The following is a 23,563-nucleotide window of genomic DNA, read 5'->3' as shown; positions in this document are numbered from 1 at the left end:
AACTCCTGGGCTCAAGTAATCCTCCAGCCTCAGCCTTCCAGAGTGCTGGGATTACAGGTGTGAGCCACGGTGTCCAGCTATATTTCCTTTTCTAGAAGTGTTCTCTCAGACTGTTGACTGGCCCACCATAAAAGATTGTTCCCGTATATGAAGCTCTGAGCGACTACCATATGCCAACCACTCTATATGAATTTTCTCATTTGACACTGTGAGATAAGCAGTTTTATTACTTCTGTTTTATAGATTACAAAACCAAGCTCAGTGAGGTTCACTAATTTGCTCGACATACAGTCAATAAGAGACACCTGAAGGGCCAGTAGCAATGGAGGAACAGAAGACCCTAAGAGAAAAATGCTGATGCAATTAGACTGTACCTGGTCTCCCCCACCTTCCAGACTGGGGCCCTGACACAAAGACTTTGTCAGACAAGCACAGAGAGGGGAAGATTTCACTTTATTGTTACATCAGTCTCACAAATAAACCCAACACAGCCAGAAACACTGAAACGATAAAGTGCCAATGCAGAGAGGCCTGGCAACAGGAGGAGGGAGGAATCCAGTTCTCCTCCTCCACGTCCCCAGCCTGGAAATATATTTCTATTACACAAGAGTGAGGGCAGCTGACATACCAGGCAACCCATTGTATAGACACTTTGAGCTAAGAAATAGAAAATTGTACCAGGTAGGGCCTGTGCAGGGCAAGGAAATAGAAAAAAGTCAGAAAACATTATTTTCCCAAATGAGTCAGGCATGGAAATATCAAATGATAAAAACAACATTTTTCAAACTCCCTGTATTTGAGATAGACATCTAATAACGAATGAGACAGGTTTGGTACTTCATGCTACTGCCTATTTTCAGAACTATGACATGGGTAGACACCCTTTCTCCCACACCCTCAATCTAAGGTACCAGAATTTTTTTAGGACTCCTGGGAAAAACTGACCTCACCTTCTTACCTTCCCAGCCCCAAAAAATTAGACCCAGTGCTTCCTCATGCACATCAAGGAGATGTGGGCTAGGAGAGTAATCAACTTGGAGGCATTTAAAGAAAGTTAATGAAGCTCGAGACTTCCCATAATTGTCTCAAGACATTTTTCGGAGCCTCTATCAAGCCTGGGATTTAAAACATAATTATTTGGTTAGAAAATTCAAATGTTAGGCCGGGCGCGGTGGCTCAAGCCTGTAATCCCAGCACTTTGGGAGGCCGAGGCGGGTGGATCACGAGGTCAGGAGATCGAGACTATCTTGGCTAACATGGTGAAACCCCGTCTCTACTAAAAATACAAAAAACTAGCCGGGCATGGTGGCGGGCGCCTGTAGTCTCAGCTACTTGGGAGGCTGAGGCGGGAGAATGGCGTGAACCCAGGAGGCGGAGCTTGCAGTGAGCCGAGATCACGCCACTGCACTCCAGCCTGGGAGACACAGCGAGACTCCGTCTCAAAAAAAAAAAAAAGAAAATTCAAATGTTTTGACTGCATTAAATGAGATTATATCTGAAGCTGAGTTCACCCCAACTATTTCAATTCCAAAACTAGAAAATTATTGACTAATCTTCAGAGGCCAGAAGAATCACTAAAAGTTATCTAATCATCCCCGATACCATATCATCGTAAACTCAAAGGGCCAGAAGCAGTCATGTCTTTCCAGAACTTGAGAGTTCCTGGCCTCACCCAGTCCATGGGGAATTGGAATCCAAATAAGAATAAACCAGAACGGGCCGGGTGTGGTGGCTTACGCCTGTGATCCCAGCACTTTGGGAGGCCAAGGTGGGCAGATCACGGGGTCAGGAGATCAAGACCATCCTGGCCAACATGGTGAAACCCCAACTCTGCTAAAACACACACACACACACAGAAAAAGCCGATGTGATGCCATGCGCCTGCAGTCCCAGCTACTCCAGAGGCTGAGGCAGGGGAATAGCTTGAACCCGGGAGGTGGAGATTGCAGTGAGCCAAGGTCGCGCCACTGCATCTCAGCCTGGTGACAGAGTGAGACTCCGTCTTAAAAAAAAAAAAAAAAAAAAGAATAAACCAGAAGGAACCTTCAACATGCCTCACTGTGGCCAAGAGTTAAGGCTCAGAGTAGAACTTTCAAGTAGGGAAGTAAAGGGTGAACTTTACTTCAACTTTGTACTAGGGTAAGAGGCAGGCCAAAGTACTGCCGTGAAAGGTAGGGAAGGAGCATGGAGAGGCTTCAGTGGAAAGGTCCATGTCCCCACTAGGTAAGAGAATGGGGTGTTGCCAGAGGGAGTGCTGAAGGCTGGTAACCCTGGGATCACCCCTGCTGAGCTTTAGATGTAGCCTCTCAACTGTGGCTGTGCTTAGCTTTCTATCTAGCTTCCTTAGGTAGAGGCTGATAGGAGGGGGGCCTAGGGAATGACCTCATGACAACTGACTGCAGTATGGCTGCCTAGTTGTTCAAATGATGGTCACCAAGTTCCTAGTCTTTAGGGACCTTCTGTGAGGCCCAAATCATTCAGAGTTCCAAAGGGTTGTTTGGTAGGGGCAGTTGCTGAACACTAGACAAGGTAGTTGGTAGTACTTGGCAAAGTTCAAAGTGGGATCCTTTAAACAAAAACACTGAGAACTACTGCTATGATGCAGGGTAGACTTGGGAATATCTTAAAGGGATATCCACAGCTACCTATTTTTCTGACTTGTCCAAGCACTTCTATGACCAAACTGAAGGGGAGATTCCATTACAGACACCTGCGTGCCTAATGTGACACCCCAATCAAAAAGCTTCAAGAAACCTTGTATTCTCCCCAACCTTTGAGAGGGGTCAGGAAATACTGGGCAGTTATAAAAAGTTGTCTTTAACATTGTTGGCACCTGCTCTGCCTCTTTCCTTGTACCAGGACAGAATTGAACGTCTCAATTCCTTGCCTGAAAATGTCATTCCCTACCTCCCAGAAAGGTTTATCTAGGTAGGCCTCTCCACCAGTTGATTATTCATTCAACTCCCTTCTGTTCTGGCCTTGCTCTTCCCCACCCCCCCTCCCTCCACTTTCTCTACTCCTGGTTTCCAGCTACTTAAGTCCTTGGCAGACACATAACAGGATAGGCAGAAATGCTGATTGGATCTTGGGAGTAATCAACGTCTGACAGTGACACTCTGATTTACTTAAGCCTTCAATTCCATCTCAGAGAGGGATTAATATTCCTCTGTCTGTGGTTCCTCCTTTCCTCCAAGAGGTTCACAATGAGAAACCATTTCATTCATCTTTGTATGCTCAGTTTTTAGGCACCAAGATGAGGGCCCAAATGTGACAGTTTGGGGCAAGGAAATTTTAGTGGGCTTGGCACACAGGAGGGAGAGCTACGCAAATCATCCTAGCATCCATCTCCAGAGCATATTCCTCCCCTGCTCTGCCCTTTTCTTTCTTTCTTTCTTTTTTTTAAACACATTCTCACCTCTTTGCCCTCCTGTTAAAGGCTTGAATACAAATGAGGCAGCATGGGAGTCCTGGCTTGGAAATCAGGTCTGCGTTCTCAGTCCCTTCAGTCACTGACCTAATATATGAACTTAGACAATTCACTTGCCTCTCTGGACCTTTAAATGAAAGAGTTAAACTGTAATAGATGATGTCTCTGGGTTCTTTCACGTAATCCATACTTGAAAAATCAATTAATCAATTTGAAGAAACTCTAATTCCAAGACATAGGTATCCTGGCACCTGTTTGAAACAGCTGAAAGGAGGTAAAGGTCAGGTTCCTGTTTATTATACATTTTAGCTATAGGAAAAGAAGCAAATATATCTATGGAGACACAGAACCTGGCAGCCCCTATACTTGACTAATAAAAGCAAATTCCTGGAAGCAGCAGAGAAATAGGCCACAAGTGAGACTGGCAGTGTCAAAAAAGGTCTATAAATTAAGTGATCAAAGGAGTAAAAAACAATGGCTATAACCAGACAAGATCTCTAAGCATAGACTATAGTCTAGAGAGGTCTGAATGGGAAGGAGCCCCTAGAGCTTCTATTAAATGGAAGGACTTGGTCCACAGCAAGTTGCTACGGCATTTGGTTCAAACCCAGTTTTCTCAATCTGTCAACCCGGTGTGTATGCACATGTGCAGACATGCTGCAGGCTGTAGTTATGCTTCTGAAGTGCTGAAATGAGAAATAAATATCAGAAGAAATAATGCCATATTCAGAAAAAGTTAAGCTGAAGGCAAGTAAAATTTTGCTTTCAAAGCCACTCATTTCCCTACCACTCTGTGTGACATGACCATTGCTCATTCTGATGTGTGCACTACAGAGTTTTATGGGATGGTGAACTCTGAGTGTGGGGAAGGGTAGATTTGTAGTATAACTGAAGCCAAAGACAGGATACAACCCCACGTCCTGTCTAAGAACCACCACTGCCCTGCTCGCAGCTCATGACAAATGGATATGACTTGATCTGACCCACTTGGGCACTCACTTGTCTTCATTCAAAGAGACTGTCTCCACAAAAGGGATTTCTTCCTTGTCTGTCTTCCCCATGATCAGCCGGTGTTTATCCAAGTTTATGATGCACTGAAAACAGGAGAATCACTGGTAACTTGTCAGTGATACCACTATGAGTTCCTGTGTAAGAGGATACCTGCCTCAGAGAGGAAGTATCAAGGGGTAAGAGGAGTCAATCTTACCTTCAGAGATCGGAGAGTCTGTAGACCAAGGGACAAGTTTTTCTCATTGTCATCTAATAAAACAAAAAGATGATTAAGATTTAGCCATTTCCACGCTTGCTTAGAAGTCGGCCTAATCACTATTAGGTTCCACCCATCCATCCAATAACATCCAATAAGCATATATTGAGCATGTGTTATTTTCATTTTTTTGTTATTTTTACTTTTTTATTTTTTGAGATGGAGTTTTGCTCTTGTTGCCCAGGATGGAGTGCAGTGGCACAATCTCAGTTCACTGCAACCTCTGCCTCCCAGGTTCAAGCAATTCTCATGCCTCAGCAGGAGATTTGGGATTACCAGCGCCCACCACCACACTGGGCTAATTTTTGTATTTTTAGTAGAGACAGGGTTTCACCATGTTGGCCAGGCTTCTCTCGAACTCCCGACCCCAGGTGATCCACCCACCTTGGCCTCCCAAAGTGCTAGAATTATAGGTATGAGCCACCGCACGTGGTCAAGCATGTGTTGTATTAAGTAATTTTCCTAGATCATTAAAGTTACAAGGCAATAGAGCCAAGATGCAAACTCAGGTCTTTTTTACTCTAAAGGACAAAGGTCTTTAGACAAAGACCAATAACTTGGAGTAGTCAAGAATAAAATGTATGAGAAGTGTGGAAAGTGGTGGGAAATTATCAAAGGATTTATGGCAAAGAAGTAAGTTGCTCTCTGTTTCTAGTTCATGGAAAGCTCTCAGGGGACATTTTCACCTATACATAAAAATGTGTTTTCTTGCTCCTTTTTTTTTTGACATGGAGTTGCACTCTTGTTGCCCAGGCTGGAGTGCAGTGGCGCGATCTCTGCTCCACCTCTCGGGTCCAAGCAATTCCCCGACCTCAGCCTCCCAAGTAGCTGGGATTAAAGGCATGCGCCACCAGTCCCAGCTAATTTTGTATTTTTAGTAGAGATGGGGTTTCTCCATGTTGGTCAGGCTGTTCTTGAACTCCTAACCTCAAGTGATCTGTCCACCTTGGCCTCCCAAAGTGCTGGGATTACAGGCATGAGCCACTGCGCTCGGCCTCTTGCTCCTTGAATTTTTTTTTATCTGACCTCCACATTTGTTTAACTGATTGATTCTCAACATGTCTTGAATGTAGCTCAGGGCCCATCTAGTACTTTGGAGACCAAAAATTGGGACAAGATCTATAGTACAGAAAAATGGGAACCATTTTGAAAAAGTCAATATTTACAGGCATGAGATCTCATGAGGTTTTGTTGGGGGTAGGGAGAGGGTTTATGTTAGGGTCCATAGGTCCCGCCCTCAATTCTGCTTACCAACCACAGCTGCTGGGCAGTCCAGGCGGAGAGAGCCCAGTGTGATCACTAGGTGTTCAATCTGGCCCACTACTTTGAGATGCCGGGGTAGAGAAAGCTTTTCTCCTTCATGCTTGTGGGATTTCACAAGCTCCTTGAGTCTGCACCAAAAAGGAAGATACCAAAATCCCCTTGACAGAGATTCCTGATAGAATCCTGCAATGCCTACCTTCTGACCTACAACTGGAATTCTCCAGGGATCTCCTGGGATTAATTTACCAAAAAGTGCTAGCCATCCTACATTTGTTGTTTCAGCACTTTGTCCTAAACATGCCAGGGGGATATAAAAACACTAAAGACTCATCTCCCATTCTCAAAAACCTTACATCACTTATGTGTATTGGTGAAGACAGGGGAACTGACATATTCAGAGAATCCTATTCTGTATCCTACTGTCCCCACCATTGTGTGAGGCAATTGAGTTAACATTTCCTTTTACCGATCTGTGAGTAACAGATACCAGAGAAGTCAGGTTAATCCTAATTTTAGAAGGTGCTTTGTTCATGTCTAATTTTCTCATTGTCCTTTCCATTTCATTCTGTCTTCATCAGTCTGTCTTAGAGTATAATGTTAGTGGAGGCAAGTACTTATTTGGTAAGTGCACTGATGTTCGTATCAGCAAGGAATATCACGGAGAAAATCCTTGTTAATTTAACTTGTCTGTGCAGGGGAGGAAGGAAAGAAACAGTACCAAGGTTTCACATGTTACATAAGCTGATTGTAATAGCTAGCACCAGAGCTATTATGGGTTGGTGGATAAATAATTATGGACTTTCTGTGCCAATACTTCTGCTTTCTTCTATTTCCTCTCTTTTGATGTTATAGCCCATCCAAAAGAAAAATAATTGCAGTTTTACAGATGGTTATTAATTCCTCTGGAATCATGGCAGTCTGCTGCCTAATTATGCACCAGGACATATTAGTCTTTCTGGAACCATCATGTTGCACTATACTTCATCTTTTCACCACATAAAAAGCTCAGGGCTGGGTGCGGTGGCTCATACCTGTAATCCTAGCATTTTGGGAGGCTGAAGCGGGCAGATTGCTTGAGCCCAGGAGTTGAAGACCATCCTGGGCAACATGGCAAAACCCCTTCTCTACAAAGAATACAAAAAATTAGCCAGGCACGGTGGTGCACACCTGTAGTCCCAGTTACTCAGAAGGCTGAGGCAGGAAGATCACTTGAGCCCAGGAGGCGGAGGTTGCAGTGAGCCGAGATTGCACCACTGCACTCCAGCCTGGGCAACAGAGTGAGGCTCCACCACACAAAACAAACAAAATAAACTACTGGCTAATCATCTTTATGATGGCCCAGGCCCAGGCCCAGGCCCAGGTGTAGTAGCAGCTGCAGTCCTCTTCTCAGTTCTGATGGATGTTTCTTGGGGACAGGCAGTGCATCCTCCAGAAAGACTCTGAGTAAGCTAAGGCCCACCACATCCCTACTTTTATTCATCTGGATGGAGTATACCAACAGGACAGCTCCTTTTAATTTGCTGTCTAGTAGATCAGGGCAGGACACACAATGAGCCAGAGGTCTCAGGCTCTCTCATTCAAGTTCAGAGGTCTTTGCTCAAAACTTAATAGGGGGAGTTAACAGAAAGCCAAAAGTTTCCATGCTCACTGATTTCTCCACTTGCCTGATAACCCACCACTCCTCCCCTCTACTAAGGACTCTGGTTCCAGCTGAGATCTGAACTCTGCATACTTCTCTTTGAGCTGCCGTAGAGATGCTCACCATCTCTAACCATAAAATAGAGTCAAGCGAAGAGTACACTCACATCTAAGTTCCACTCAGTACAAGTGGCTACTTACCCCAATCTGTCCACACAGGCCGAAGAGATGAGATTATATAGGCAGCCTGTGTCAACCAAGGCTTTCACATCCTTTCCAGCACACTGTGGGGAGGAAATGTACTGTTCAACAAGAGCCAGAGAAGCAGAAGGGAAAGGAGATGCAGACAGCAAGCAGCAGATGTCATATGAAAGGCAGGGGTGGAGAGCATCCTCCCAATTATGGGTTATAGTGTCCCATCTTTACCCACTGCTAAGTCTGCCTTTGACTGGCTCTTGTTCCTGCTGAATCCAGGGCTGACAGAAGATCCCCCAAAAAACTCTAGATGTTTTCTGCTACATAACAAATAGCTCTTAAACTTTTTTTTAAAATCACATACCCATTTGTAAATCTGATGAAAGCTTTGTTCCTTCTTCCCATGAAGACACACGTGCATACAAAATGTCACATACACTTCCAGTGTTGCATGGAATGGCCCTTTTAAAACTTACTTATGAATTCCATGAGACCCATACTCTATAAAGTCAGGGGGAGAGGGTCCCACATCCTACTTTCCAGAAAACCCTGGAAAATCTGTCCTCAGAACATTACCTGGCAAGAAACCAAAATCATGTCATCCTCCTCAGACTTCTTTAGCCCCTCAGACTTAGCCTGATTGAGTTTGTTCGTCTTAGAGGCCCAAGGGACACGGCCGCTTCGGAGCTTAGACAGGTTGGTTTCCATGAGGCGCCTCTGCAGAATATTATGGGGTTGCTTGAGGGATAGAAAGCAGAGGCTTCTTAGTGACAGGCCACATCCCTCTTTCCCATTGTCCCCCAGGTACCATAAAAATAATGAAGGAGCCTCCCATAACTGAGCTCTACCTTTGTTTCTCATTTATACTTCCTTCAAGTGAGGACTTCACTGGTATTGTCAGAGCAGGTACCATAAACCAATTTGCAGTAGGCCACCCTGAATGAATGAAAATGCAAGATATGACACTGGGAAATGTGGAGAGGGCCGATAAATATTCTAGGGCTTAAGAGAACTGAGGGCCCTTGTTATTTGGACTAACCTAGGCCTGCTACCTTTCTTCCCCTTACAAGAGCATTTCAAGGGAAAGTGGTCTCAGTCTAGAATAAGTGATCTCTGTATCTTCCCAGGTGACAGCAAATCACTGCCCTATAGAAACGGCAGCTCATTTTCATAGGCTGAAGAAACTTAGCTAACACCGGTATTCAGAAGCTCTGCCTACTTCTGTGTCAAGTCTCACTCTCTTATCTTTCAGATGCAGCCTGTAGATACCTTAGTGGCTGGCTCTCCTGTGGGCTGAGTCACCCATGGGTGGATAGGGTGAAAAGACAGGAATTCACACTTGCTGAGCAAGCCTCTCAGCAGACACACTTTGAAACCTGACAGAACACATAAGAATCATCGTTGCTGGCATCCTCTGGACCTCAAAACACTGGTTTCTCCTGCCCTATCTTATCATCCATTTCCCTTCCCTTCAATGGCCCAAAAGTGGGGGTCTGAAGGGGGAAGACACTGACCAAGAAGCAGGAGACTTAATTAGACCTTATATGCATGCCAGGATGCCTAATGTTAAGAAGCAGAATGAGAAGTGTGAGTTTAAGTCTGTACTTTGATAGAGCTTAGGAGAGTTCCTAGGGCAGATATAATCATGCTCCACCGTTCCTATTCAAAGTGGCCTCCAGAAAATTTAAGATATCTCTTGAAAAAAAATCCTTTGACTGGAGAAATCTGTATACACAAATATCTTATGCCCAGCTACAATAGCATTTAAAATCCCTCAAAGGAGAGTGTTTCACCCCAAGTTTCTATCTAACATATACCAGATGACACTCTGATTCTATGGGGAAGGAAGTCACTCTTAGAAGCCCAGAGCCTAGAACCTTTCAAGGGGAGGGGCTGGCACTGGAGGTCTTCAGTATCTGCCACCTTTCAGATTCCTAAGGAAGAATGGAGTCACAGCCATGACTCATTGTAACCCTAGTGAGATGAAGAAATGGATTCCCGAAATACACTGATTCTTGGCAAAGCACATTCTAAATTGGTATCTTTGGGAAAAGTGGAGGGAGAGGCACTTGTAAAGAAAATGAGAGCTTCTTAGCTTGACAAGGAGCTGGAGGAAGTACTAACTCTGTCAGATTTTCTGATGCAACACTGGGATAATGCTTTGCTTCTCAAAAGAAACAAAAATGCTTCATTCGAATCTCTCTCACCAGTAAGACTGGATTCCTAGCTCAAGCCATACTAAAGCAGGGTGTTTGTTTCTGTTACATCTGTGCTTACATCTAGGACCTACTCAGATAAAACTGGACTTGTAGAAGTGAGGACTGGAAGGAGTTTCAAAGACCATCTAAACAAAGCCCTCTTACCTAAAGTTTGGGGATGTCTTCCTACATTGGTCTTGCTAAAAACTTTATCTGGTTCTTAATCTTGCAAAGGAGCCTAATCATTAGTGGAGAGATGAGACAAACGAGGGAAGTTCTGAAATCATTCTGCTTGAATTCATCCCTTTTCTGTATTTTCCTCTTTCTACTGGATTCTTCTTCCACAAGTTATAAAACATACTAAAAGTTCCTAGATATTGGGGAGAAAACTCCTCCACAAAACATCAGATCCTGCTGCCTTGACTCTACAACCTCCTTTAATCACCCTCCTTATCTGGAATGGTCTTTTTTTAAAAAGCCTAAACCATGACATCTATTTCCTGATATCTCATATTTCCTTCACTGAGAACACTTCTTATCCCATACCAGTAACGACCTCTGATTTCCAAATACAGTAGACATTTTCAGCCTTAATTTTACTAGATTTTTCTAGTGAATTTGGCCCTGCTGACTGTTCCTTTACTTGTTCTTTAGTAACCAAAAAAAGGTTCAAACACATGCTCAATGTAAAATATTTAAGTATCACTGAAATATATAAAATAAAAAGCAAAGGCCAGGCACGGTGACTCACGCCTGTAATCCCAACACTTTGGAAGGCTGAGGCAGGTGGATCTCTTGAGGTCAGGAGTTTGAGACCAGCCTGACCAACACTGCAAAACCCCATCTCTACTAAAAGAAAAAATACAAAAATTGGCCAGGCGTGGTGGCATGCACCTTTAATCCCAGCGACTAGAGATGGGGAGGCAGGAGAATCGCTTGAACCCAGGAGGCCGAGGTTGCAGTGAGCCTAGATCACACCACTGCACTCCAGCCTGGGCAACAGAGCAAGACTCTATCTCAAAATAATAAATAAATGAACAAATACATAAATAAATAAAATTAAAAGCAAAAACCTCCCCAATCTCTCAAACCCTTCTCAGTCCCACTCCCGACAAATAATGATCATTAAATTTAGAAGTATATCTTTCAAAAAATATTAATACATTTATAAACATATAAAAAAACATACTATAAAACTGTTCTGAAATTTTCTATTTTCATTTAATATATAAGAGGCAATTTCTGGCTGGTCACGGTGGCTCACACCTGTAATCCCAGCACTTTGGGAGGCTGAGGCAGGTGGATCACGAGGTCAGGAGATGGAGACCATCCTGGCCAACACAGTGAAACCCGTCTCTACTAAAAATACAAAAAATTAGCCAGGCGTGGTGGCAGTCGCCTGTAGTCCCAGCTACTCACGAGGCTGAGGCAGGAGAATGGCATGAACCTGGGCGGGGGAGCTTGCACTGAGCTGAGATCGTGCCACTGCACTCCAGCCTGGGCGACAGAGCAAGACTCCGTCTCAAAAAAAAAGGCATTTTCTATGTCACTATACATAATTCTTTTCATTCTCTTTGATAACTAAAAAGTATTAATAATATAGTTCAGGAATAGAAAATTTACAGCCAACAAACCCGTATGAACCTCAGAGATGTTTTTCTCTGGTCATTTTACTATGCCTACATATCTTAAGTAACAATATAGCTGCATATTTACCTCTGCTTCCAGTCAAAATTTCACTAAAATGACAGTAAAAGAGTAAGTCCTAAACCACAAAACAAAAAGAACAATAAAGAAGAAAAAAAAGATGTTGACAAAATTCTGGAATCTCAATAGCAGGCAGAAAAGCAGCAATAATGACCTGGACTAGAGAAAGCTAAGTGCTTTATACCATTTCACTTCACAGACAGCTGAAGCGGCAGAGGCTGCCAGTTGCTCTTTAAAATCCTTGTTCTCCTCTTCTTCACAGGAAGATACCTAGATTCTTTCCTGGCCCTCCTTGCGGTTAGGCATAGCCATATGACTGAGTTCTACAGAATAGAATGTGAGTGGAAGTGACATGCATCATTTCTATGCCTGGCCCATAAAAATCTCCTGTGCATACTTCTCCATATTCTTTTCCTCTTCCCACTGGCTGGAGTGGAGATGACCACTATGGTAACCTTCTCAGAGGCCACATGTTGAAGACAGAAGAGCTACTGTCTCTAAAGGACTAAATGGAAGAGGCTGTCTTGCTGACTTTTCCACTAATACTGTTACTTAAGAAAAAATAGGCTGGGTGCGGTGGCTCACACCTGTAATCCCAGCACTTTGGGAGGCCGAGGCGGGTGGATCACAAGGTCAGGAGATCGAGACCATCCTGGCTAACTCAGTGAAACCCTGTCTACACTAAAAATACAAAAAATTAGCCAGGCGTGGTGGTGGGCGCCTGTAGTCCCAGCTGCTCAGGAGGCTGAGGCAGGAGAATGGCGTGAACCCGGGAGGCGGAGCTTGCAGTAAGCCGAGATAGTGCCACTGCACTCCAGCCTGGGCAACAGAGCAAGACTCCATCTCAAAAAAAAAAATAAGAAAAAAGAAAAAAGAAACTATTTTGTTTGAGCTATTATATATTTGCATCTAGCTGTAAAAGCAGTTGTCTTACTGAAACTAAAAGGCTGAGGGGTTAGAGGTATCAGAACCTCTACAATTGAAGGATACAATTAGGGTTGGAAATAGACTAAAGTCTTCATAAGACTCTCACTTGACCCAGAGAACTGGGGAGAATGCCAAAAGTTTACTCTTCTTGTAAGAGTAAATAAAAAGACTGATTAGTTGATAGCTTGGCTAGGCTTTCAGGTTTCGAGAACAGCTGAAGGGGAGTGGGGAGTATCATACTAAGCCAGAACTGAAGGACATGAGTTTAAAGATTGAAAGGCCCCACATGGAGCCTACCATAATGAATGAAAAAAGATCCACATCAAGATTTCACATCACTGTGAAACTTTGGAATAGCATGGATGACAAAGATCCCACAAGATTCCAAAGAGAAAAAGATGATAAAAATACAAAGGATTGGGAATCAGAATAGTATAGGACTACTCAACAGTAACAATCAAAGCTAAAAGACAATAGAATAATGCCTTCAAAAATCTGAGGCCGGGTGCAGCGGCTCATGTCTGTAATCCCAGCACTTTGGGAGGCTAAGGTGGGCAGATCACGAGGTCAGGAGTTCGAGACCAGCCTGGCTAACATGGTGAAATCCCATCTCTACTAAAAATGCAAAAATTAGCCAGGCATGGTGGTAGGTGCCTGTAATTCCAGCTACTCAGGAGGCTGAGGCAGGGGAATAACTTGAACTCATTGTGGAGGTTGCAATGAGCTGAGATCGTGCCACTGCACTCCAGCCTGGGCAACAAAGTGACACTCTGCCTCAAAAAAAAAAAAAAAAAAAAAAAAAGTAAGACTAGACAGATAGTGATGAAAACAGTTAATTAAGAAATAGCATTTACTTGGAATTTACTTGGAGATACGGAGATCCCTAACACAAGCAACAGCTTTAAATTTTTTTAAGTTTTAAATTATTTACATTAAAAATTTTTAAATAAAAATATACCCCATGTAGCAGAAAGAGTTCAGCCACAAGAAAAGCCAACTTACAGCAGTTTAAATGGAGATTTATTTTTCTCACGTAACAAGAAGTCTAGAGATAGAAGCTGCTGATACTAACTCAGCAGCTTAACAACTTCAGGGCTATTGGCTCTGTAATTCTCTTGGACATTCCTTCATGGTCACAGATGAATACCCCAGCTCCAGGCATTATATCCACATTCAAGAAATGAGAAAGGAGGAAGGACTACTCTAACATAATCAATTGCTTTTATCAGAAAAGGAAAAGCTTTCCCAGAAGTTCCTTTGGCAGTTTTTTGCCCATATCTTCTTGGTCAGAACTCATATGGCCACTCCTAACTTTAACAGACATTGGGAGATAATTTAGCTTTTATAATCTCTATAGAGGAGTCAGGCATATAGAAAAGGGCTAAGAATGGGTGATGATTTAGCCAACTAACAGTGTCTGCCAGATGCAAAAACTAAGGCATGTGCACACACACCATGTAACTTAGGCAGGTATAATGCCAGGTTATCTTATAACCAGCTTAGCATCTATTTTCTTATGTCTGCCCTAGTTTCTACATTTTAAAACAGCAAATCTTTGACAGACAAGTTTGTTGTATAAACATACCTTAACTATTTACTAATGGGCATTTAGATTATTTCCATATGTTTGCCATTAGAAACAATGCTGCAATAAACTCAACATTTTATTTATCCTGAAACACTCCTCCACTGGCCTCTAAAACCACCTGTTTATTCTGTTCCTGTCTCTTTCACTGGTTCCTTTGCCTGTGTTCATTTCTTAAATATTAGTGTTCCTCATTGCTCTATCTTTGGTCCTTTGTCACTCCACATATACTGCCAGGGCAATTTTATCTGTTTTCATTGCATAAATTACTATCTTTATGATGATGACTCTATCTCATGTCCAGATGTCATCTCAATTCTAGACCCATAGATTCAACTACCTTTTTGAACTTCTCTACTTAGACATTCCACAGGCACTTCAAACGTAACTTATCCCACTGATATTTTCTATAAAACTTGCATATTCTCCCTTATTCCCTATCTCAGTGAGTGAAATTCTGCCTCCTCTTATTTTCTTCTTCATTTACTGTTACTGCTAAGCCCAAGCAATCTCCTAACATTACTTTCATGGTCCTCTTCCCCTACAGTGGTTCTCTTGCTAGTTGTATTAAAGAAAAATCCTCGATTTAGCATTCAAGACCTTCCACTACCACTCATCCTCCTTCCCAATCTCATCTTTTAAATTATTACTCCATGAAAGCTTTCTGCTTTCAGCAAATTACCAGTTGTCACATATTACCTTGGGTGAATCACTAATCTCTATGAGCATTACTTTTCTCTAAACCTTACTCTCTTGATCAGTAATAAAAGACATTTGAGCTCCAAAGTCTTGTTCAGTTTTAACATGTTGGGTTAATTCCTTTCCAACAACCTTGGTAAGTGGCACCACCATACATCCATTCTTGATTTTTTCATTTCCTGACCTCCCATCAAAAGTGCTATTGTACTCTGAAACATACCTGGAATTGATCTGCTTCTCTCCATCTTTACTACCTCCAATCTAATCCAAACCACTGTAATTTCTTATCTCTACTGCAACAGCCTCTTAACTTCCATTCTGCCTCTTCTTTTACCCTTCTCCAGTCCATTCTTTGCATGGAAACCAGAGTAAGCTTTTTAAAACATAAGTCAGGTAACACAGTACTTTACTCAAAACCCTTCAATGGTATCCCATTGTTCTTCAGAAAAAATCCAAACTTTTTACCCTTCTCTATACAGCTCTGTACCAACTGGTCCTTGCCTCTCCTTCCATATACAAACCACTCTCCCTTTATTCATTCAGATTCAACACCATCCACACTCACTTCCTTGCTCAAAATTCCTCTCCCATTCCAATCCCTTTGCACCGGCTGTCCCCTCTGCCTGAAATGTTCTTCCCCTAACATTTCTAATGGTTAGGTCCCTCTTGTCTTCCAGGTCTCTGTTCAAATGTCATTTCCTCACAGATACCTTCCCTGACCATACAACTTAAAGTAGGTAGGTCACCTCTTTAGTTACTAACAAATCTCACTATTTCTTTCATAGTAATTATAAATACATAATTATTTTGTGTATTTACTTGTTTATATTTCACCCCTGCCCTACTAGCATGTTAACTGCACAAGGGCAGGGACCGTGACGGTCGATTTCAGCTATATCCTCAGCTCTTGATATGGTACTGAAAGAAATCTCTACCCCTTCTTTCTTCAAAAAGCCTTTCTTTTTTTCTGAGATGGAGTCTCACTCTGTCTCCCAGGCTGAAGTACAGTGGCACAATCTTGGCTCATTGAAATCTCCGCTTCCTGGGTTCAAGCAATTCTCTCACCTCAGCCTCCTGAGTAGCTGGGACTACAGGCGTGCACCACCACACCCAGCTAATTTTTACCTTTTTAGTACAGATGAGGTTTCACCATGTTGGCCAGGCTGGTCTCAAACTCCTGACCTCAGGTGATCCACTTGCTGTGGCCTCCCAAAGTGCTGGGATTACAGGTGTGGGCCATCAGACGCAGCCAAAAAGCCTTTCTTGATTAATATCATTGAATTCTTTCTTTCAGAATCCCTTCAATATTTGTATGTTAAAGAGTTTGTACTACTTGTATCCCCAGTCTATGCCTGTTTTATAAATGTGGTTAAGTGGTTCTCATTCGTTTAATGACATATTGGCTCTCCAAGGGATGTCCTGTTTTTCAACATACATAGTACTGACCAGGTACACTGGCTCATGCCTGCAATCCCAGCACTTTGGGAGGCTGAGGCAGGACTGCTTGAGGCCAGGAGTTTGAGACCAACCTAGTAACACAGTGAAACTGTGTCTCTACAAAAAAAAAAAAAAAATTAAATAAAAATTTAATGTGGTGATATGGATGGCTAATCTATAGGGCACACCACACAGACCTGCTCCAATAGACAGATTCTGTTCAGGTATTTTATGGTAAGTTTGCTTTACTGTGTTCAACCATCTTTCCCCCAGCCTCATTCCTAATTCTAGTCAGTTTTGAAAAAGCATTTAGCTCTGATCAGAAGCAATCATATGTAGGAAAGAAAAACTCTATTGCCAGACAAGTAAGAATATGGTCTAATGCATACAGGTAAGTATGATATCATTTAGGAAAGACAGCACATTATCACATAACATGACTATTTTTAAAAATTAAAAAGTCCTTAGCACAACGAGAAAAACTTTAATGAACCTGGTAGCTAAAACAAGATAAATTACAACAGGCAAATTTACAAGAATGGAGATGTTTTTCTCCAGCTTCATCGAGTTAAAAAAAAAAAAATCAGGGCTGGGTGTGGTAGCTCATGTTTGTGATCCCAGCACTTTGGGAGGCTAAAGTGGGCAGATCACTTGAGACCAGGAGTTCAAGACCAGCCTGTGCAATACGGCAAAATCCCATCTCTACAAAAAATACAAAAGTTAGACTAGTGTTGTGGTGTGCACCTGTAATCCTAGCTACTCAAGAGTTTGAGATGGGAGGATCTCTTTAGCCTGTGAGGTCGAGGCTACAGTAAGATGTGACTGCAGCTGCATTCCAGCTGGGCAATAAAGTGAGAACCCGTCTCTTAAAAAAAAAATCAAATATAATATTACTCACTCATATCTCTGGTTTTAGTTCTTAATCTAATACAGAATGAACAATATAAGATAAAAGGATAAATGCAAAAGGGCCAGACAAAAATATAATTTCCACAGAAGACTTTGTATCAGCCAACTCCATATACACAGAAATAGGCAAAGGCACTTTCCTGGGGCCAAGACAACATGACCCCCTTTGATTTCCTATGGTTGCCTTCTGCCAGTCCTAAAAGGGCTGGCAGGCTGATCAAGCAGTGAACATTACAGAAACAGCATAGTAAGAGGTAGATAATTCAGAAATCCCAGCAGTATAATTTAAATGTTGGTTACTAGTATGAGGGAAAACAACCTACAACCTTCACAAACCCAAAAGTCAATTACAACTAATTTTTCCTCTCTCTTATCTCCCTCTGATGCTATCCTCTCCCTTTTCTTGGACCCCTTCTGTCGAGATTATACTATAAACTACTTCAAGTAAGAACTATTCAATTAATTTTCGCATCCTCCAAATTTCCCTTGCAGTGAGAGAAAATTGAGTCAACACTAGTCTATCCCAGATGTATTTATAAAGTAAAACAATAATAATGTACTTCTAAGGTCACTTCTAAGATTGTACTGAGGCTGCAACAACAGTTCCAAGAGTTTAAGCATGCTGCCTCACCCCAGTGCTTGCGGCTCTCCTAGCCCTACCTCGGTCTGCCTCGGCTTCTGTAATCTGGCTGTTCTGTGCAATCACTTGTACACTGTAGGTGTGAAAACAGTGAGAGAGGGAAATCAACTCCATGACGGTGGGGCACAGAAAGCATGAACCATGATTCAGAGCCTCACAGTCAACTGCCATGTGTATGTGTCATACTCAAGGCAATATCCTGCTTCTTGAGGCTCCTTCCTCTTTGCAGCCTGCTGCCTGTGCTCTATGCTATCAGCCCTTCGTGACTCAACTGAGACAGACTGGAGTCAGAAAAGTGGATGGAATTCCTACACAGCATGAAGTAGTATAAGAAATCCTAGGCAGAAGGAAGCTAAGGTAGCTCTCAGGGCTAGGAAACTCCTTGACAACCAAGGACAACCAAATCCAGCATTTAAAAATTCCATATTTTAATTCTTCTCTTAATATAATACTTCCTTCTTTATTGATTGACGAGCATTCTAGGAACTAGGATAGGATTATTTGGCCTGAAGGAAAGAATATTTCTCGAACCTGATTTGTTAAATGAATCAAGATTGCTTTAAAGTAAAAGAAGGGAAAAGAGAGTTACCTCTTTTGCAGGAGCACATTTCAATCACTCATCACTCTGGGTTAGCATAAATCAGGGAAACTATCCTGCAGCTTGTGCAAAAAGCAAAGCAAAACAAAAAAACACAACTTTCAAAAAACAGAGCAAGATAACTGAAGTAGACAAACCCTGCAAAGAAGCAACTAATGGCAGGGAGGAGAAAAATTATACTGGTACCTGTGTGTCATTAGAGCTGTTAAATTAAAAAAAAAAAAAAAAAAAAAAGGAAATGGATGCAGAAGCTCTGCCCTCCTGGGGCCAGAAATGGCAATTTCAATGAATTAGAGCTAACAACCACATCCAGAATTAAACATTTCAAAAGCTTAAAATAAAAAATACTAGAAAAATTATGCAGAGCACCTATTTCATTTGTTAAAAGGCATTTAATTAGCGTTTCATACATTACCACCCAAATGAACAAAGCGATTGTGAAATTCAAGAAAACAATCAAACTACAAGAAAACTCCAGATAAAACTACAAAGTTAAACATAAACTTGACCCAGGACCACTACAGAGGCTGAGGGATGACAGATACAGTTCTTTATATTGGTCACCCTTTCATTCTATAGAAAGAGGACAGTACCATTTTTTACCCCAGGGCTCCTGTCCTGGGGTGCTTCTACTTAATGCCAAGAAAAACCGTGCTAGAAAAAAAGACTGCAACCACCCCAGCCCCAAATGCACACATTAGCTGGTCGGTAAGATGGAGCAGCCTGGCTTCCTCCCTCTACTCACTCCTTGGGGGCGGGGCTGGAAGAGGAGAATGATGAAGAGATGTTGGGGGTTCAGGAAACCTTCACATTCGACCCCTTTTCTCTCTCCCCACTCAGGATGGAAGGTCAAAGGTACATAGGACCAAAACTAGAGAAGTGGATTTTGCATAGGGGGACAATGGATTCAACAAAAATCTTCTGGATCTGGCAACTGTCAAAAAAAAATCCCTTTCCACTTCTTTCCCCCTCACACGAAGTCATTAGGAATCACCTCTGTCTGGGTCATAGAACCAGCCACACAGCGTAGGAGGCACAAGCCCCACGAACAAAATTCGGTATTAAGAATAAGGGGAGAGAAAGAAGACCCGAGGGCAAGAGGGCAGGGCAGGACCTCTTCCTTCCTCTGGAGAGGAGACATCCAGGGAGGAGATACAGCCGAGGCGAGCGCGAGCTGAAAAGCTAGGACGGAATCCCCACCAAAACCGCAGCAGGGGTGCTGGAAGGGGAGGAATCCGCGACGCAGCGACCGCGAGCCAAGGGCAGCGGCGGGCCGGGCCGTGACTCAGTGAAAGCCGCAACGGCCGGGCCTCGGAAGACCGCGGGCGCGAAGCCGCCGGGGCCAGGGCAAGAACGGCGGCGGGGGCTCACCGTGTCCTTGGACGAGCCCAGCTTCTTGAGGCCGTCCAGGGGCAGCAGGTCGGCGGAGTCCTTGTGGATGAACTGCACCGCCTGCTTCATCCGGCGCTGCTGTCGCAGCGACGCCGCCTCCCGCATGTCGGTCTCCTTGCGGCCGCCCTCAGTGAGAAGCCCTGAGTAAAACATCCTTGAGACGCCGGCGGCCCGGTCGCCCGCGGCTCCCCAGCAGCCTCAGCCTCGAGCTCGAGCTCCTCCAGGGCCGCAAGGGCCCCGCGCCGCACCTTTTATAGCCGAGTGTGACGCCGCGTGGAGCAGCCAGTGCGCGCGCGGGGGGCGGGGCCGGCACAGAGTCCACGCCCCGCGAGGCTCCCTGGCGTCCCGCTTGCCCTGCTCACCCGGTGGCAAAGCGGGAGAGGAGGCGGCGGCGCTGGTGGGAGTGACCCGGCGGGCCGAGAATCCACAGCGGCCTCTTCACCCAACCGCCCCCTCCTGCGTGGGAGCCCCGCATCCCTTGGACGGGTGTGGGCTCTGGGGCCCGATGCCCTGGCAGCCCCGGCCATCTCCACCGCTGGCCGCGGGTCCCAGCTCACCTGTCCACGCCGTGGCCGACCCGGGGATAACCGACAGCCAGGCCATGCCTCGAGTCCCGCCTCCCGCGCCGCTGCTCGGCTTCTCGGAAACGCACGTCCACGCCGCCAGCCGGGGCTCCAGCGCCCACCGCCCGGGCCCGGAGGACTGGCGGCTCCCTCCGAAGTTGGGAGCGGTCGGGTTTTTTCCAACTTCAGGTCGGTCCCCACCCACCGGGCCACGTGACTGGGGAGGGGGCAGCCGGTGCAGGCGTGTGGAGGAGCCTTTCGGGACCTCCTCCCCCGGGCACCCTCTGCCTGCAGCCGGGCACCCGGCCTGCGTTTCCGAGCCGGGGGAGCAGGTGCGGTCGGAAGCCCGCGGGCGGGCATAGAACGGGGGAGTGGCGAGGGTCCCCCACCTCCGCGGGAGCGCACGCGGCTGCGAGCCCTACATCTGCTCTCCGACCAGAGAAGCACCTGTTTTTCTCAACAAGTACTAGGACTTACCATCTAAAGAATCATTCACCGTCCCTCCAGCGTCCTTAGTAGGAGCGATTGGAACCCGTTTTTCTTCTTGAATACATATTTTTAAGCCATTCTAATCAGGTTTCAGGCATCCTGGATTCTGGTCTCGACGTTGTGATTTGGCACAAACCACGTTTCCATTCTGGAAACCACAACAACCCCCTCCACCCCATCACACAGGAGCAGACCTGGATGAGAAATATGTGCACTCAGCAAAGAACCAATGATAAAAGTAACAATATCGACGCTTACTGGGCCTTTACTATGTGCCAGGTACTGGAATAGACACTTAAAATGTAGTATCTCATTGGATCCTGGCAACAGCTTGTAAGATAGTATTCTCATCACCCCCATTTTACAGGCAAATACCTGATACCTTCTGTCTGGCCTCCTGAATGCTCCCTAGTTCCATTCCAATCCGTTGTTCACTGTGCTGCCAGAGTAATCTTCTCAAACCATAAGTGTGATCATCTCACTTCCCTGCTAAGAGCACCTCAAAAGGCTTCCTATTGCTCTAAGAGAAACCCACATTCTTGCATGGTCTGCCTAGACCCTGCATATCCACTCTGTGCTTCAGCCTCATAGCCCTTCTTCCAGTTCCTTCCAGTCACCTGTTGCCAAATGGCCTGCCTTTGACTGTCCTGCTCCCTCTGTGTGCAGTGTCCCCTCCTACGTTCTTCAGGAAACTCCTATGCTTCTTCCAGACCTCAGCTCCATTATCATTTCTTTAGGAAAGCCTTCTCTGACCTTCCAGAGAGGGTGAAGTCTCTCTAATTATATACTATGTATCTCTTGGGCATTTCACTTTCTGTGGGGGTAGGGGTAGGGGGGTACTGGTTGTTTAATTTGTCTCCCCCACTGATTGGAACCTCCAGGAAGGTGACTGAATCCGTTTTTTGCTTAGCATTGATGCCCTAATAGGCAGAGGATTCTCAATAAATACTAGTGAAAGGATGGCAGAAAGTTAAGGTTATACCAAAGAAATCAAGTGGTAAAGCTGGCATCTACTCCCAGAACCTGTGCTGGACTACCTAGATCTGGAGAGACTGGGTTTGACCTCATGAAGTTGCTGCTTTTCCTCTGTTCTGCCTTAACACTTGCCCCAGTTTCAGACACTGTGGGAAAACAAATCCAGAAGGCTGCTCACTTGGCTTCAAGGAAGCCCCAGGGCTGGATTCTTCCCTGTGTGCCCACCCTTTACACGCCCCTACACACGGAGGACAGGGTTTCTAGGAGACAGGTGGGATTGCTGCTCACCTTCCAGTCCCCTGGCACACTTCCAGCAGTGAACAACAGTGGCTGCCCTGGCCCCTTCTGTCCCATCACCTGGATCCCTGCCTGATAACTCCTCCAGGTGTGGGTCACCCAGGGAACAGTGAAAGACAGCTTTGCCGTGTCTATCTAGGATAGGTGCCTCTGAGCTTGGCATCAGGACAGGTCCAACAGTGAGGGCCCCTAGGGCTTGGGCTGGGACAGTGACTTTCCTCAGGGAGGAAGCCAGGCAGGTACACACTCTCGGGGGGCGTTGGAGTCCCCACTCTTCAGGCTGCTCAGCTCAGTCCTGCAGTCTTTTTTGCTGAGGATGTCCTGACAGAAGAAAGGGGCTCTTTTCACAGCTAGATCCCCCTGGGAACACTAGGAAGCTGAATCTCTCTCGTTGAACTGGAATTTACCCATATCAGGTGTTGCTGAAAAATAAATGGGGCCTGGCTGGAACTGGGAATCTTTTTGTGAATTCAGAGCTCTTTGGTGTAGTGGCATTTGTGTTCTGCAGTTGGGTCTGTGGCTGTAATACCTGTTGGTCCCCTCACCTGTCTGAGACCTTCCTTGGACAGACTGATACCGTCACTGTCCTCAAGACTGCCTGCTTAATTTAAGGAGAGTTATCTCTGGGTGGTTTATCCTGTTTGCCCAAATGACTTTGAGTAAATCACTTCCTACCTCTGAGCCTCAGTTTCCATATCTGTAAAATGGATGTAGTGAGATTGCATATACAGTTGTGCTCAACTCTCTAGGGCTGTACCAACAGAAAAGATTATTATTAATCCTCCGTATAGCCAACCAACCTCCCCTGCCTCGGTTACCCATCTTGGAGGAAGTAACATACAATATGGTTGTTAAAAACACAGGTTTTGGAGTCTAATACACTAGATTTGAATCCCTGCTCTGCCGCTTACTAGCTATGTGACCAGTTAGTTACTGCACCATTGTGAGCTTTCAGTTCTTCATCTAGAAAATTGTGCCAATATGTCTACTTCTCAGGGCTGCTGTGAGAAATAAAATGATAGATAGTATAATACACTGGTCATGTAGCATAGGCTCAGCAGAAGGTAGCAACCATCATTACCTGGAACAACTTCAGGAAAAATTGTAGGTTGCAGAACTCTCAGATTGGGGCTGGCCTATCCCTTCTCCAGGCTTCCCTACAGAGCTTCAGACACGAAGCCAGACTCGAGCATCATACCCTATCTCTAGAGTGAAGGCCTCCTGAGGCAGGGGCTGGCCAGCTCTCTTCCTCTCTTCAGTGTCTCCAGAGTCTGGATTTTCCATGTGCAATGGCTCTATCCTAAACTTCTCTGCATCTTCCCTTGGCTGTTATAGAAGATCTGTACTTGAAAATCAT

At 44.7% G+C, this 23,563-nt stretch overlaps 1 protein-coding gene across 2 annotated transcripts; it reads right to left on the bottom strand.

The window, feature by feature from the left end:
• Window positions 1-434: 434 nt before the first annotated feature.
• Window positions 435-21,128, bottom strand: NRIP3 (nuclear receptor interacting protein 3). Of its 2 annotated transcripts, XM_077963536.1 has the most exons (8): window positions 20,440-21,128; window positions 19,862-20,022; window positions 8,367-8,528; window positions 7,797-7,879; window positions 5,946-6,085; window positions 4,635-4,687; window positions 4,427-4,521; window positions 435-4,113 (listed from the first exon to the last, which is right to left on the bottom strand). In XM_077963536.1, the coding sequence occupies exons 1-8, from the start codon at window positions 20,483-20,485 to the stop codon at window positions 4,098-4,100; spliced, it is 756 nt and encodes a 251-aa protein (XP_077819662.1). In that variant the 5' UTR covers window positions 20,486-21,128; the 3' UTR covers window positions 435-4,097. The 2 variants fall into 2 exon arrangements, with proteins under 2 accessions (XP_077819662.1, XP_014970389.1); XM_015114903.3 differs by lacking the exon at window positions 20,440-21,128 and having other exon boundaries at window positions 19,862-20,107.
• Window positions 21,129-23,563: the final 2,435 nt, after the last annotated feature.

The sequence above is a fragment of the Macaca mulatta genome, chromosome 14 (genome assembly GCF_049350105.2).
Source record: "Macaca mulatta isolate MMU2019108-1 chromosome 14, T2T-MMU8v2.0, whole genome shotgun sequence".
NCBI classification, from domain to species: domain Eukaryota; kingdom Metazoa; phylum Chordata; class Mammalia; order Primates; family Cercopithecidae; genus Macaca; species Macaca mulatta.
Note: the sequence above shows the minus strand (reverse complement) of the source record. Positions and strands in the feature narration are given on the sequence as shown.